A 16,540-nucleotide genomic window follows, 5' to 3' on the forward strand; every position below is an offset into this window, starting at 1 on the left:
TTAGGGCGAACGCAATACCAAAAGAGATGATGGAGGGAGCGTTGCTCCTATTCAAAAAGTAAAGGAGGTGGTTTTAATTTGGAAGTAGACGGTTCATTGATGGTTCTGCTCTGGACTGTTGCCACCCCGGCTCTGTGTACTGGAAACATTGACTATTCACCTGCCCTTCTGCAATTTTGGATATTTATTGAATCGATATAGTCTACAGATCACAGCATGTTCATTAAATGCTCAGTGTCATCGCACTCATACGTGGCATATATTGTACCAATTGTATCTTTTACTGATCATGCAAATTAAATGTGGTTTCTCTCTTCTGTAAACTATGACCACGAACGGAGTTCTGCTGCCCTTTGGCTAGGTTAGTGCTATAGAAATACCTTAAACATATATACATGCATGCACTGAGAGACGGGATGATGCCTGTGGAAGCAAGACAGAGTACAGTGAAACTGCAAGAGCAGCATTTTAAAAACAAAACATCAGGGGTCAATCCTGCAAACCAGTGTTCCGTCAGAGTAATTTTTCTTAAGTGCAATCTGCGCATTCGACTGCCACCTGTGCACTGTCTTAGCAGCATGGAAGTCATATGGGGTCGCAGCTGTGACCCCTGGCTTGCACCTTGTTACTCTGGCACTGCCTTTGTGACCCCTGGTCACAGCAGTCACGGCTGGTATGATTCGCGGGGTGGGGCGGTAATTTTAAAAAAAAATATTTAAACTTACCTTTCCGCCGACTGCCGGGTCCCGCGTCTTCTCTGCTCTCCTGCTCTAAAGGAACAGGGAGCAGAAGCAGGCATCCATGCTCCCTCCTTCCCCTAAGCCAATCACAACGCATTGGTCGGGACACAGGCCAGCCAGGAGCTAATGCAGTCTACATGGAGAAAAGGCAGAGTGCGCATGACTGGTTTGGGCGGCCACAAGGGGCCGACCAGTCTTTCCGCACCCGGGAGTGGGCAGGCACACCACTCCTCCCCTCTCAGAGCAGCCCTGCTCGCCCACCCACCTGCAACCAAATATAAAATGGTAATAATAGAAAATTATTACCATTTTAGGTTTCTGCTTCTCGCACTGCAGAGCAGTGGGGTGACGCTCCTCCGCCCTAGTAGAGGAGTCGCCCCTGGGTCAAAGAGGTGGCAAAATCAGTGCCTGAAACCCAGGAGCAGCTCGTTCAAATGGACGTCGTTAAGGAGCTCCTTTTTCCTGGTTTTCTGTCAAATTTTTTAATATTTACTATTAGTGTAATAAAAATTGGAATATAATGAGCGGTAATATGAGCATATCTGACAGCTAAGGTACGTAAAAATGCTTTTGTATGTATGTTTAATGCATGTTTGCAGGTGAGTGTGGTTATCATCTGAGAAGGAGTGCGTGAATGTGTTTATGTTTAGACATGTGTGTGTGCGTGGGTGCGTGTCAAAGTAAATGCCACATGGTGTGTGACATCCCCTCCGCTACCCCTGGCATCTTGGTGAATTGACGTACAGCCATGCTCAGCGGCCTTGTAAATTACTTACAAAATGTCATGTGCTACACCAGCACATATAGGAGGTGAGACGCAAATTAAAAACCTCACCATTTCACCCGCATGCTCACAATTTGCCTCCCACAACATACTCCCCATTAAATATAGTTATACCTCCCTCCAATCCATATTAATGTATAGTTACGTCCGTAAGCAGTGTTACATCTCAAATACCTGCAAATGATCTGTAGATTAATACACTGCAAAAAAAAATTGAAATTCCAACACGTAGTTCTTCGGGCTCAACCTTGAGTGAAAGTGACTCTGTCTCGCTCCCCAGTGACGCGGGCACGCGGCAGACCAGACAGCCCCCTTCCCGCCACAAGCCGGGTTCTTTATTGCGAGCAGAGGCCGCTAACGTTGATAAACGAGCCCTGATTGTTCATTAATCCTGCACAACAGCACGCTCCTCGTCGTATTTAAATGTGAAACGGGCGCATAGATCATTTCGTTGAATGGTAAAACAAGGGCAGGCATTAGGAATCCTCTTAACAAGACTCCAGAGCCCAACTTTTTATCAGGCTGCGAGAGAGCGGGGGAGCGGCGGTGGCAGGGAGCACGCGTGCCTATCTGTCTGGCACAAAGATCATGCAATTTTGCCGTCTTTTGACAGACACGGTGCAGTGCGATCTGCAACCTCCCCAGACACCACTTGTCCGTCACAACGACGCGCTCTCTGTCTGGGCTGTGCTTGTTTTTGTCATTAAAAAAATCTACAAAGAAGGGGCAAAATGTGCCGGTGCCTAATTGATGAGCAACAAAGCAGTCAGCATGGCGCGCGTGTGAGGAGCCGCGCGGGTGACGGCGGGAGCGGCGCGCGCGGCGGCTCAGCCAAAGAAGCCTCATTTGCGGGGCCGCTCGCTTGCAAGTCAGTTTTGTTCCAGCTTCGTCGCTCGCGCTCACCTGAAGGCTGGTGCTGTTGTCGGAGAACGGGGAATTGAAGAAGCCGCTAACGATGTTCATTACTGCCTCCGTGACATACTTTTCCAGAGCCACGTCCGCGTGCTTCCTGTCCGTTGTCGTGTTGCACACCTTGAATGCCAAAAGAAAGTCGTTCAGACACACCGTATTATTAAGGATGCTTGTTCAACAAAAACAATATTCGTAATTACATTTTGAAGTACATAAATCATTCTATTGTTTTCAAATGTCAGCCAAGCCAATGCAAATGGCTCAGTGAGTCTCTCGTGCATACTGACATTTCAACTTGTAATTGGCCCAAACCATACTAGGCAGTAATCACTACAGGTGTGTAAAGAGGGGGAGTCACCCTACGGAGATCAAAAGGACATGCCTTGGTTCTTCTGGTGACCAGGCCTCTTGGCTTACTTACTTGTTAAGATTTCAGGATAGGAAGTGAAAACTGAACCACTTGCCATACACATTCCTTATGGGTTCAATTCACTAACAGTGTGTGTTCTCAAGTTACCTAATTATGAGGCAGGAGTGCCGAGAAGCCACGCTAAGATCTTTTTTTGATGAGATGAAGGATGGGCAAGCATTAATTGTACTATCAAGTTCTCAGCTTTCAACTCACAACTTAAACTCTTAAGGGACACAAATATTGCTATTTGCATAACATCGAAATGCCTGAAGTCATATTGCCATATTCAGTAAAACCATATTGTTAAAACAAATAGAAGGCGGTGATCACACGGCTTAACATTCAAGGTACTGACAACAACTGGAGCCATGCCATGCCTGTGAGGAGCAGGACCACAAGCACATTGCTGCACTGAGTCATGTGTCCCTTTCAAACAGCTCTAAAAACTCAAAAGAAATCTACTTTCCAGTTAGTCTGGTTCTTCTTTTCATTATTAACTTGTAACTGCATTTATATAACACTTTCTACCCCTGATGAGGCATTGACGTGCTTTAGGCTGGGCAGCAAGCTGCTCCAGGACCCAAGGTTAATAGTAAGTCCGGAGATATGTATTACAGTTGTCTTTCTGACGATTAGTTTTATGTGCTCAAGCAAATCAGTCTATTCCATTTTCTATGTGGTAGAATACATTAATAGTGATGAGGTGTTATCATTGGTGTGGGGTATCGCAGATGTTTCGTCGGGTTAACAGAAGGTTAGAAGTTGTTGGGTTGCCATGGTATGCCTTAGCATAAGAGAGGTTGCGGTCTTTGAAATGAATGCGGGCATATTGCAGAAATACAATGATAGAAATTAAAGCAAACATGCAAGTGACTCAGAGAAGGTTGTGGCCAGAGACAAAAGGCATGTAGAGGATGGGAAAGAAAGAGGAGGTTTATTAGAAGGAGAAAGGAGATGAGACAACAAGACATTTTAAGAAAAAGACCACTTTTTCATGCTGGATTTAATGAATAGAGAGGAGACTTTTTGAGACAGGCAATTTGTGATTGCAAGATTATAGACAGAAACTAGAGAAGAAACAATATTTGCATGTGAAAATAGTGCTATATTTGCTACCTTTGATTGGCACTAGATTTGGGTGAACGGTCTGTCCAGTCCTAGGTTAGAGCTAAACCAAGGCTTCGGTTAGGACAACAGATCAACTCAAGCATTGCAAGCTTAAAATAATGGCTGTGCACAAACCGTGAAAGGAGATTCTGCAAATGCTGGAGTGCATCAAGTGGTACAATTCCTATGACAACATTAGGCAGTAAAAACAACTGTGCAACAGATGTTTAATATTTGTCAGCCAAGCTGATTTACTGCTTATTCACTCCTAGCTCCAGCATTCCAAATGTGGGAAGTAGGCAATACCAACAATGCATCCTGATGAGTCAGTATGCAGGGCAGCTATTGGGAACGGAACAATATATGGTGACTAAGAGGACAAAAGTTAATGTTAAATAAATGATCCCTTTCCATTTCAAGACCAATACTAGAAGTTCACCAAGCAGATTTTGTAATGCTATATTTGCTACATCCACCGTTGAGAATGTGCATCATAATGTAGGAAAAACAAGCTACATTCCAAACAGGAAAAAGTCATGCTACCTAATTGATACATTCAATGCAAAATCTCACATCATGGTTAATCTAAAAAAGAAGCCTAAAAAAGGAGACAGTTGTGGGTACTAACTTAGCGAGTATTTAAAAAGAACTCATCAGTAAGGTCTGATGACCCACTTAATTGCAACAAAAAATGTGTAGCATTCGGAAGGGGAAAGAGACTGGACTTTGTTAACTCTACAGACACAGGTGATGGCTACTAGAAAGTCTATATTCCATCAGTTTCCAGGAAGCCACGGGCTCAAACAGAGGCTTACAGTAAACTTTCATATTGTTTACGATGTAGCCCCTCACATGGACTAACTTTGAGGAAGTTCCCAGGCCCTTCTTCAAGTTCAAGACAGCATAGTTGCCTATTTACCCCATCCAGCAGAGGGCCAGTGAGGATGTGACTTGAATTGGACAATTTAATTTTAGCTTCCATTGGTGATATTGGGGTTCATTGGGGCTGGATGGGGGTTGATTTTATGGTGATTTTGGGACCAATCCTACTTTTACATGTGTATGTTTTTACACACAATTTGGGAGTTTCTATCCAGGATTTTGTAGGGCAATACCATGTTTACCACATTCCTTTTCATATATGTTCAAATGAATAATTCAACAACACTTAACTCAAGTTAATAATAAGATTTCTTCACCAGCAGTTATCCCTTACAGCCATTACATCTCTCTCCGTGCTCATTTACTATTCAAAATCCACATTTATTCCATGCTAGTCAGTCCACTTTAGAGGTTAAGCTCCTGTCATATTCTTATTGTGGCATGACGCCTCTCCCCTTGTTCACAATGCTATTTCTCTCCTCAGAAAATAAATCCCACTTAAGGGTGAACTTTGTTTCCTCAAGCCTAGTCTGTGGGCGTGAGTATGTACTTTTTTGACATACTGTTATGCACCAAGCTTGGTCCTTTCTGTAATCTCTTGCTAAATACTGCCCACTGTCAGTTTAGTTTGGCTAGTGGTATCTTCGGAAAAGGGCAATTATATTTGGATGCCTCAAGAAACGATTTCATGAGTGTGGAGGCAATTACGGTTGTATGGCAGGAGTAACTGAAAATTGTAATTTGAGTGGTCATCTTGTAAAGTGACGCAATGGAACCTGATTGTAAGTGCAATTATTTTTTCAGCAAAACAATATAATGACTTTAGTTGCAGTGTTAGGTTCCTATGGGCACCAGTCATATCTTAGGACTCGAGTGACAGCAGTCAAGTGGAGCATGGACTGTTCTCTACGGGGTTTCTGGGGATTGACCAGTCGGTTGAATGTACTCTAGCTCTAGCTGCAGAGCCTAATGTAGGAAACATTTTCAACTTAATCTCTTGGAGGTTAGTTTTTGATGTTTTGAAACAGATGTAAATTGGGTTGTTTCCTTCATGAGCCGTTGACAGCTCGATCCAGGACAAACCATAAGATCATTGAACCACAGAGGTCAGAATTATGCAGTAAGTCTTCCCTTTTCTTCAATTTTGCATGCAGTATCCATGAAACATCAAGCTATTCAGGAGCACCCAAAGTCCTCAAGGAGGCCACAGTAAGCCTAATAGTTTGAGTACCTTCTTATAAACACCTGCTATCCTCCTCCTTATGTTTAATTCTTTGATCTTGTCCGATTAATGATATTGGACATTACAGATATTAGCAAATCCTCTGCGCTCAAAATAAACTGGACTAAGTCCTAACTCCTGCTTTTGTAAAAAAAAGACAATGCTGTAATTAGTAGATTCTTAGATCACTTGTAATTATGTTCTGTAGTAACACAATAACTTTAAGGCGATAAATAGACATCCGCATTGGGCCCGCCCTGGTTAAGAAGAAGTTAGAAAGGTACATAGACTTCCCAGTCTCAGTGCTGGGCACATCTTACTAAATAAAATGTCGATCCTTCCAAAGCAACTCCACCTGTTACAAGGACTGTATCACGGGTTGAAAGACTAATCACAAAGGTGAGAATCCCAGGTGCTACATCTGGGTGAAGGGGTTCCACTAGAATGAGGCATGGACGTCTTGCCAGAGTGTTATCATACAAAATGACTCAAATACAATGTTACCTAACAGCTCAGCACAGTTACCACTAACTACAACATATCACAGCTGCACAAACCACTAGATGTCTACGTCTCTTCTACACTTGGCATCTAGAATGACCACCAGTGTGAACAAAAACATATCAATACTGAATACAACTGGAAGGTTATGCAAGTGAAGTTAAAGTCGAGGTGGGAGCTATGACTGAGCTCTCACACTTACTTAAATGAAGGACCCCTATAGTAAACTGATTTAACAAGCAGTAATTTTCGCACAAATTAGCTGCTTGACCTGAACAGCAAGGCAGACCCAGAGAAATTGTGTAAGGTCTTATGTGTGTAACAAACCAAGCAAAACATATTACATTTTAAATTAAGAGCCAGGTGTACTAAAGAATTGTTTACTCTAAAACCTTGGATTTCCTAAAATCAACAGGCTGTGACAGCAAAATCTGTTCCTGCAAAGTTCTAACCCCATATTGATATTCGTAAAAGTTTTTCAAGTAGCAAAATGGGGATTCTGACGCCTACCGAATTGCAATTTTGAAACGGCAAGTTTTTGGCTTATCTTTTATATTGCTAGCTGGTAAGGTATGTATCAGTAGTTTGCACAACTGTGGTTGCAAACCACTGATCTGTTATTTACACCCAAATTGTGGTGCTAAGTGATTCACAAACAGGAAAGGGTCCCCTTTGGACCCATTCCCCTTTTAGAATTAGGTTGGCAACTTCGGGGGAGTAGGCAACGGTGCAGTGTACACTTCCCAACTGACACTTGAGTGTTTCAAAATTGACTTTTCTCTTTTTTTTTAACCAGGCTACTTAAAAAAAGTACTCTACTTTGAAATGAAAGTACAAGAATGATGGTCTTCTTTCCTTTACAAGCCGTGATCCTTGTCAATATAGGTTCACAAATTGAGACCTGCCTAACAACTAATACATAGGCAGGATATCTGTTGCCCCAAGCGATTCATTATTTTGCAAACCAATCTAATTGTACGTAAGCCTGTTTCCAGAGGCTACCATTTACTTAGGAATGAGTTCAACTCACATACATTTAAAATCTCTAAGAGGGCATTTGGATCAGGAACATCACACTATTGATTTAAGATTTGTGGTGGATGAAGTGTCTTGCAGCCGATGCAGCTGCATTTGTAGACTATAAGTTTATGACCAGATCAGAGGGAGTGCACTAAATAATCCTGACCTATAACTACAGGATATTTCAAAGTGAGTCACCACCTTGCCGCACATTGTTACGTCTGTGAGCGGGTTACCTTACAAGAGCTAATCCTTTGTAAACTGAAGTGGGCAGCTCAGAACCCATTTTAAAAGTAAAATATTTGATGGATTGTGGATTATCCCTCAGCTGCAGATGCTTTCCCTGGAATAAACAGCACTGCTCAAGCTGTTTGCAAGTTAAAAGAACATTGTGTTCTCTAACATCGTTTTCTAGAACAAAGGAGAGGGGTTTCCCCCAAGACATCTGATTTCGTAGAGGTCTTTTGCAGACCATGCATCAGGAATACTTGAATGCCATTGGGATGCATGTTGTGCACAAGGAAATAACATATGCATATTACATTATCTTTATTTATAAGTCACACAGAAGTAACATTCTAACAAACTGGACCATGGGTATTTTTATATTGGTAGTCATTTCATTGGTGATAATTTCAATTAGTAATGCTATTACATTTGGCTGTCATACAGACAAACAAATGAGGTACATGAGAGCACTGAAAACGTAAAACCCTTATGAGTAACTTTGATGCAGAGTTGCAGGATAAAATCGTATGTAAAAGAAACAGACAACACCGTGATATAGAAATGCAAAGAATAAAGTGAGGCAGAATTGGAGACACTAGCTAGAGGAACATGCTTTGAGATAGGCATGAGGAGAAAGCAGGGACTTAATTTACATGCAAGGGTTAAAATTTGCACAGGAGATTGCTGTATCTAGTGAACCAACCAGCATGATTGAAGGGAAGATTCAGGTTGTTTCCAAAGGATAAAGGTGGCAAATGTAGGAAATTTATCCAGACGCTGGAGGGAAACCAGTAGGTGACCACTAAAAAAAGTTAGTTTACTAAGTTACTTATCCTGTTTGCTGAGGAATACAGTACTTATCAGGATGTGTCCACCTGGAATGTGGGGGATTTTGATGCAGCTATAAATATATTTTCCCATAAAATATGGGTAGGATTGTATATTAGATGATGTCAGTCTCCAAGCCAAAGTAGTAAGATTCCAGGGTATTAAGCATGGACGTCAATTCAGGGGTACCGCAAGTGACATCACACACCCCTTGAACTTATTAACAACACATCATCCCAGAAACTGATGCCACACAGCCTGAAATCAGGTAGTAGGGCAAGGACATGATCTTGGGATGTGGTAGGGCGTAATACTTGTCCTGATTTGTAGTGAGCGAGCAAAGCGAGTGAGCCTGGCCTCTTTTACAGTTCAAAAATTAGGGGACACTCTCTGAGGTAGTTTTAGAATTCTTTTGCGTTTGGAGTATCCTAGGTTTGGTTGGGCAATTTTTTGGCGCTTTTAAGTGTGCCCCATGATGAAGCATGATACGATTAAGTGTATGAGGGCAGTAATAAAACCATGAAGGGTTTCTCATATGGAAGTTGGGCGGCTTCGAGAATCAGATGTGTATTGTTTTCTCCTTTCTTTCTTTTGTGTGGCACGTTATGTGAGTAGGGAGGACGGAAGGTAGGATCGTACCTCTCTTCCCTTTGTTATTTTTGTATGTTTACTTATTTTACTGCCTTAGCCATTTAGTGCCTGCAGCCCGTCTCTGGGTCACATGCTTGGGTGTAGCTGGCAGTTAGTCTTTGTGTGTTCCTCCTAAACAGCCACACACACCAGAGGGATTAGGTGTGCTTGGATGGGCCATAACTGGCAGGATGGGAGGGTGGAGCTGGGCCCAGACCTACTAATACTTCAATAGGCCGTGTCCCCCTCCACACAAAGGGCTGCATACCCCCTGTAGTTAGTCTGGAGCCACAGCAGTAAAGGCAGAAGGCCTGTGCACTTCAAAGAGAATTTCTAGAAGCTTTTCCCAACTTCCAGAAGAAGGGCACCAGCTATAAATATTGTAACTCAGACACCCCCCTCTCCAGTACACTTTGGACCTGTAGATACCAGTAGTGGCTCTTCCGCTTAGGTGGTGGAGCGTCCCTCCACTGCTTTTAAGCTGCTCTACTAAATAAAGGAAAAATAAAATGATATTTTACTCTAAGTTGTTATCATTTTATTTTATTTTTCAGTGTTGCGGCAGCGATGGGGTGAGGCTGCTCTGCTGACAGAGCGGGGAAGAAAAGAAGAGTGATTTGCACTACCTAAAGTGCACATGAATGTTTGGTTAACCCTCAGTGGCCAGCCAAACATTCATGCGCACTTGACATGTTCTCCATGCAGGCTGCACTACATCGAGAACATGCCCAGCTTACCATTCTCTGGCTGAGCGCCGATCCACTGTGCTTAGATGAATCACAACGCTGCATTGCAGCATTGTGATTGGCTATCGGGAGGCCGGGGGCCGGGTGTGTCCTGCTTCTTGCTGTGGAAGCTGGGAAGAGGCCAGAGAGATGGAGGCAAATGACAGGTAAGTGTGATTTTTAAAAATAATTTTATTCCCTCCCGCCCCACGACCCGGCCCCGCCTTCAAATACCAGGCGCCACTGGTGGATACTCTGCCAGGAAGAAGGACTCCTGTGCTGCTGAAAGGACTTCCACTCTGCTGCACTGGTGAACACTTGCCTGGGTGAAAAGGACTGACCTGCATCTGTTTAACCCAAGACCCTAAAGTGACTCCAAAGGCTAGTTGGCTGGCCTCCTCACTTACAGCCTCAGGGACAGAAGGCTCCAACACCCTTGAACTCAGCACCTGGACTCTGTACTCTACTGTGTCATACTCTGACTAGTGGAGCGACCCCAGTCCTTGACCCTTGAAAAAGGGCCTGAAGGTACTTTGCCAGCCCATCTGTGGACACAGCAGAACTGACGCATCACCTCTGCTAAGCAACGCAAATCGAGCAGAACTGTTGCATCGCCTCTGCTAGAAGGGGTTTGTCTGATGCAAAGGACTCCACATCGACCTTGCTGCCCACATTTGAACCGTCCTCAGTGCAAAGCTTTCATAACATAGGCTTTCGCGTCGCACTTCTCTTGCTGACGGCAGCCTCAGCAACAAGGCAGGTTCTCACATCGCAGATCCACAGCGCCTCTTTTATTTTTGCAGAGTTTTATATAGCGCGAACGTGACCCGAATCGGGTATCGGAGAGCTTTACATAGCACCAGTTACGTTACATGAGGACACACATTCATTTTTGTTAGGCACGGGTAGATTAAGTGATTTGCCCAGAATCACAGGATGTACAGTGACATTGCAGAGACTCGAACCTAGTTCCCCATATTAGAGGTCGATCGCCCTAGCCGTTAGGCCAACTTCTCGAATTCAAAGCTTCAACTTGGCTATGTGACGCATCCTCAGCGCAAGACTTTGCAACACTCCGCAACCAGGACCCATGGTACTCTGTTCAGCGGCCCTAACTGGAACCCTGTTGCCAGCCCGTTCACTTGTGACTTTGTCCCGGTCTGGCACGACCAGATGCCCACAATTGTTGCTTTGTGGCACTATTTTCATTGAAACCTGTATCCCTTCATGTTTACAGTTCTACTGATTGGATTTTGTCACTTTGGTCTTGTTTTATTAATTAAAAAGAATTATTTTTCGAATCTATTGTAGGATTCTTTTGTGGTGTGTTTTCACTGCGATACTTTTTGAAGTGTTGGACAGATACTTTACACATTGCCCTTAAGTAAGCCTGACTGCTCTGTGCCAAGCTACCAGTGGGTTGAGCACAGGTTAATTTGGGGTTTGCTTGTGAATTCACCCTGACAAGGACTGTGGTTTTTGCTTTAGTAGGGTTTTACTGCCCTCAAACAACCACCCATTTTTTTACGCAGGGTCAACCCCAAACTTTTTTCCTTACCTCTCCTGTTTTCTGAACTAATTTTTGTTGCCTTTTAGGACTCTGCGCACTTTACCACTGCTAATCAGTGCCAAAGTGCTTTTGCTCGGTCCTTTAAAAATGGTGAAATTGGCTTACACACAATCAGCACTAGTAAAGTGGTGCTACATGTTTCCAGGGCCTGTAAATCAAACGCTACTAGTGGGTCTGCAGCACTGATTGTGCCACCCACTTAAGTAGCCCTGTAAACAGTTCTCAGGCCTGCAATTGTAGCCTGTGTGTGCAGTTTTAAACTGCCATTAAGACTTGTAAAAATAGACCTTTTGCCAGGCTTAAGCCTTCCTTTCTAATACATATAAGTCATCCCTAGAGCATACCCTTAACAGTGCATAGGGTATTGTGAAGTGTCTTTAAAAATGTGGACATGTACATTTAAGTTTTACATGTCCTGGTAGTGAATAACTCTTAAATTCATTTTCCACTACTGCAAGGCCTACCGTTCCCGTAGGATACCACTGAGTTACCTTATTACATTAATAAGTGATAACTTTCAATTGGGATCAGATCGGAATATCAAGTTTGTTGTCTAAAGAATAGTAATTTGAAACCTTCTTTCATGGTAAAGTCAGACTTTAAGTCACATTTCTGAAAATGCCACTTTTAGAAAGTTTTTTTTGTCCCAACCCTTTGGTGCCTGCAGCCTGTGTCTTTGGTCACATGATTATGTGTAGCAGCAGTTGGTCTTTGCGCATTGCTCCCAGACAGCTAGGCAAAGGGGAACAGTTGTTTACTTGGAAGGAGGGCAGAGCTGGCACCTAGAACACATGCATATCACAAAGGTTCTGCCTGAGCACACTCACAAATGACCTGACACTAATCTTCTGTGTCCCCAGGCAAGTTGGGGCCAGGGAAGGAAGGCAGGATATTTCAAGCACCTCTGGGGGTGAAAACCTATAGAATAATCTCCTAACTCAAAGTGGGCACCAAGTATAAAGAAGTGAGAAGGACTCGAAACCTACAGAAGGGTCTCCACGGAATCCCGCTGATGCGGCGATTCCGTGGAGCCCCTTCGGTAGGTGTTCCGGTGGGCATGATGGTTATATGACAATGCCGCTATAACCTACCCCCCCCCCCCACCGGTTTCCATGAGGCTGAACCTTAGTTAGCTTCTTGAGAATTTTACTTACACAGAAGGCTGTAAAGGTGCCTAACCGCAAGTACACGGTCTGGCAAATTAGTGGATCAGGGAAGGGTACGCCTTAGCGTGCGTAGACCTCCCGATTCGCACACTCGGTCCTGATGAAAACTTTGCACTAGCATATAAAGGTTGAAACATGTTGACCATAATTCCACACAAATACTGACACTTTTTGGTCAATCTAGCCAACACCAGTATCACTCTTGATTTTTTTTTATATCTTGTGACTCCATATTAAATATTTTAAGCATCATCACAAAGATATTTTTAAAAATCACTCACTGATAACACTTTCACTTCTTCACAAACCAGCTCCGCTGCAGTTGCAGGCGTCGAAGCACACCCGAGTGGCACTCAGCCACTTGGGTGGACTCCCATGATGAAGCATGTCACCAACCAGGTTGGTGAGTGAGGGGTTTCTTAAAAAAAGAAATGATTCTTTCCTTAGTGTGTCTTTCTCCGTTTGAATCACTAGGACTTTGTGTCCTGGGGATCCTCCCTCTTTGTTTTTTAGATTTTGGATTGTGATCATTCCATTTGCAAGGAACTGGATGGTTGGGTGAAGTAAAATAAAGTAAAAGGTTACCGAGGATATACAATTTGGTGGCAAGTGAGCACATGTTCAGTCTTTGTTTTGGAGAGCTGTGCCAACAACTGATTGATACCAAGCTAACTGACCCCTTGAGCGTTTGCCAAGGAGTCGGACCTCTAAATCAACACCAGGGTTCATAAAAAGGCACCTCGGAGTGACCCCAAGAAGGGTGATTTCTGTTCTCCCCAGCAGAGTGAGTGGGAGCTCCAGGAAGACACAGACAAGTCCCAGAATAAGGAAGCGGGGTTTCCATTGCCCCTTTTGAGAAACAGTGAGGTGGGTTCGGTAGGCGGTGGCCCAGGGTGCCCCAATTCCAACCCTGGTTCTTTGACTGTTCTTCCTTAGGACACAAGCAGTGGAACTCTGTCTGTTCACTGAAAACATTCACTATTGGGAACCCTAAAGTGTTGGCCAATGTGGCCTTAGGCGTAAGTAGTCCCCAGGGGCAGGTTATAGACCAAGCCATGATCTCCCTCAAATTGAAAATTGACTCAGAGGTTGAGCTGGGAAAGGAATCCCATTCACCTTCACTTTGTGGAAGTTGTCACTTCCACAAAGTGAAGTTGATTGGGATTCCCATCCCTGCATTGAAGGACACTGGGGCTAGCCAGACCATGGCATTTCGAGCTGGAGCACGCAACTGAGAGCGTGAGGGATGCCGACACATACTGCGTTGGTGAGATTTGTGTTGAGCAATTATTCAGACGACCTTTAGATTGGTCAAATCCGTTTAAGAGGATTCACGCTATACTGAAACGGACTTCTTCAGTATAAATAGCAGGGGCCCCATTACTGATGTATACTTGGCCAGTGACTACACGGAAGAGGCCCCCTATTGATTTTCGTGCCGTACATATCTAAGAAAGACATGGACCCTAGAATTATGTTGGAATGAGCACTCCGTAGATTAGGACCTAGATATTGCCATTTCTGGTCTCCCCGGTTCTGATGAGGCCCGAATGAATGGGCCGAAACGCTTCAACCTTTCATCACGGAGGAGTCCGACAGAATGTAATTTATTAATAAAGACTGATTTTGCTCCTCATGTAACAAGTGGAGGGGAATTCATTTCCTTGATGGGGTACCGTATCTCGGATTGCGGTTGTTAAATAATGTTTTTTTGTTTATTTGTAGCAGCAATAGACAAAAACAAAGGGTAGGAAGGACTGGTGATTTGTATATTGTCCATATTTTTGTATATGTGTTGTATGTATTTTTGGGCATGTTCAGTAATAAAAAAAGATAAATATATGCCTGAATAACAATTTTTGGGAGTGTGTATCAGTTTGATATAATTGAAATAAGTGTAGAGATTGATGACTCGTTGATAGGGATTAATTTTGTTTTCTCCCTAGAGACTTGTATATGTATTTGTTCCTCTGCATTACTGTTCTTTTCCAGAATAGTTCCTTTGTGCAGATGCAGCAGGAGTATTGGGACAAACCTCTATGTTTTCCATAAGTTTCGCCAGAACAGTACACTGGCCAGGTGTGTAAGGTTACCAAGACTCAGGGAAAGGATTTTTTTCTGCCAGAAGTCCATAGACAGCATTTTGGGGAATGGGGTGCCCTGGTGTCATGAGAGGTGTCAGGACAACGACCTAGGGCGCCCTGACCATTCAGTTTTTGGGAGATTTCACTCCAAAGCAGAGGGTACGTGGGCCCAGAAGGAGGGCAGGATGAGGGAGCACTCACCCCTGTCCCCTGTTCAGCCTCCAGGTGGGGACCCTTGGCTGCAAAGCCAGTCTCAGGATACCACCAATGAACTGGTGAGAAGAGGAGTGGTCCGAGAACCCTGGGGCCAGGCTCTTGACACTGGACGCTGTCAGTAGCTTCTGTTGGTTGCTGTCTATATGGGCAAAGTTTTCCTTTGGTTGGGGACAGAAGTCTATCCCAGGGGTGAAATGGGCCACATCACCTTGTTGGCCATGGTGCACGGTCTGCCTACTGGGATGCATTTGTGAGCAAGTTAAGGTTGGGGACTGCACAGATAGGGTCCACAGATGAGGAGAAGGGTTCCCCAAAAATCAGCCCAGTGGATCAGGAGAGTGTAGACAGAGGGTTAGAACTGAGTTCAGATAGGCGCAGAACTAGCAAGTAACCCTTCACACCAGGACCTTCGTCCATGTTCTATCACCTAAGCAGGGAAGCCCATCAAGGCATTTATTAGTCTACCCAGGCTTTTGACTGGACAGAGCTTGTGTTTGCCTTGACACTTTTTGCAGTGTCATCCCCAAACACTTTGCCTTGACCTTCCTGGTTTTCTGAACCACTTCCTGTTAGCTTTTAGGACTTTGCACACTTTATGACTGCTAACCAGTGCTAAAGTGCTTGTGCGCTCTCCTTTAAACATGATGAAATCGGTTTACACACAATTGGCACATGACATTTACTTGTAAGTCCCTAATAAAGTGATACTACATGTGCCCAGGACATGTACATTAAATGCTAATAGTGGGCCCGCAGTTTTCATTGTGCCACCCACTTAGGTACTTCCTTTAACCCGTTGGCTGCTGCCGCTGCCGTCGGCCACTGGCCGACGCGACCGCGCCCGTTTTTTAAAACGGCCGCACTGCCGCAAAAAAGCAGAAGCAACCAACGGGTTAAACAAGTCTCAGGTCTGCCATTGCAGCCTGTGTGTGCAGTTTAAAACTGCCATTCTAACCTGGCAAAGTAATTGCTTTGTCAGGCCTACACCTTCCTTTTTAATACAAATATGGCACCTCTAGGGTAGGACCTAAGCACCGCACAAGGCAGTGTGCACTGTATTTAAAAACATTTCGAAATGTACCTTTTAAGTTTTACATATCATGGTAATGAAAACTCAATTAATTTTTCATTACTGCAAAGCCTCACTCTCCCATACGATAACATTGTGTTACATTATCGCATTTATTAAATGAGAACTTTCAATTTGGAGCAGATCGGAATCTCGAGTTTGGTGTCAAAAGAATCGTAATGTAAAATCCGCTTTGAAAGTAAAGTCGGATTTTTAAGTCACAGTACTGAAAATTTCACTTTTAGAAAGTTGGGATTTTCTTGTCCCAATTATTTGGTGCTTGCAGCCTGTATCCTAGGTCACATGATTAGGAGTTGGTCTTTGAGTCCTGTTCTCAGACAATGAGACAAAGGGGTACTATGTGCTGGCAGTATGACCCATCTCTGACTTGACAGGAGGGCGGAGCTGTCACCTACCACACTGATACATCACAAAGTCCTCCTG

At 43.9% G+C, this 16,540-nt stretch overlaps 1 protein-coding gene across 3 annotated transcripts in view; it reads right to left on the bottom strand.

Annotated features, from left to right (window-relative positions):
- ITPR2 (inositol 1,4,5-trisphosphate receptor type 2) overlaps positions 1-16,540 on the bottom strand; it is a 1,735,249-nt gene that overhangs the window by 792,028 nt on the left and 926,681 nt on the right. For all 3 annotated transcript variants that reach the window (XM_078674117.1, XM_078674116.1, XM_078674118.1), the window contains one exon: positions 2,428-2,556. In XM_078674117.1, coding sequence (XP_078530243.1) covers positions 2,428-2,556 — 129 coding nt within the window. The remainder of the gene's footprint in view (positions 1-2,427; positions 2,557-16,540) is intronic.

Source organism: Lissotriton helveticus, chromosome 1_1, assembly GCF_964261635.1.
Source record: "Lissotriton helveticus chromosome 1_1, aLisHel1.1, whole genome shotgun sequence".
Lineage (NCBI taxonomy): Eukaryota > Metazoa > Chordata > Amphibia > Caudata > Salamandridae > Lissotriton > Lissotriton helveticus.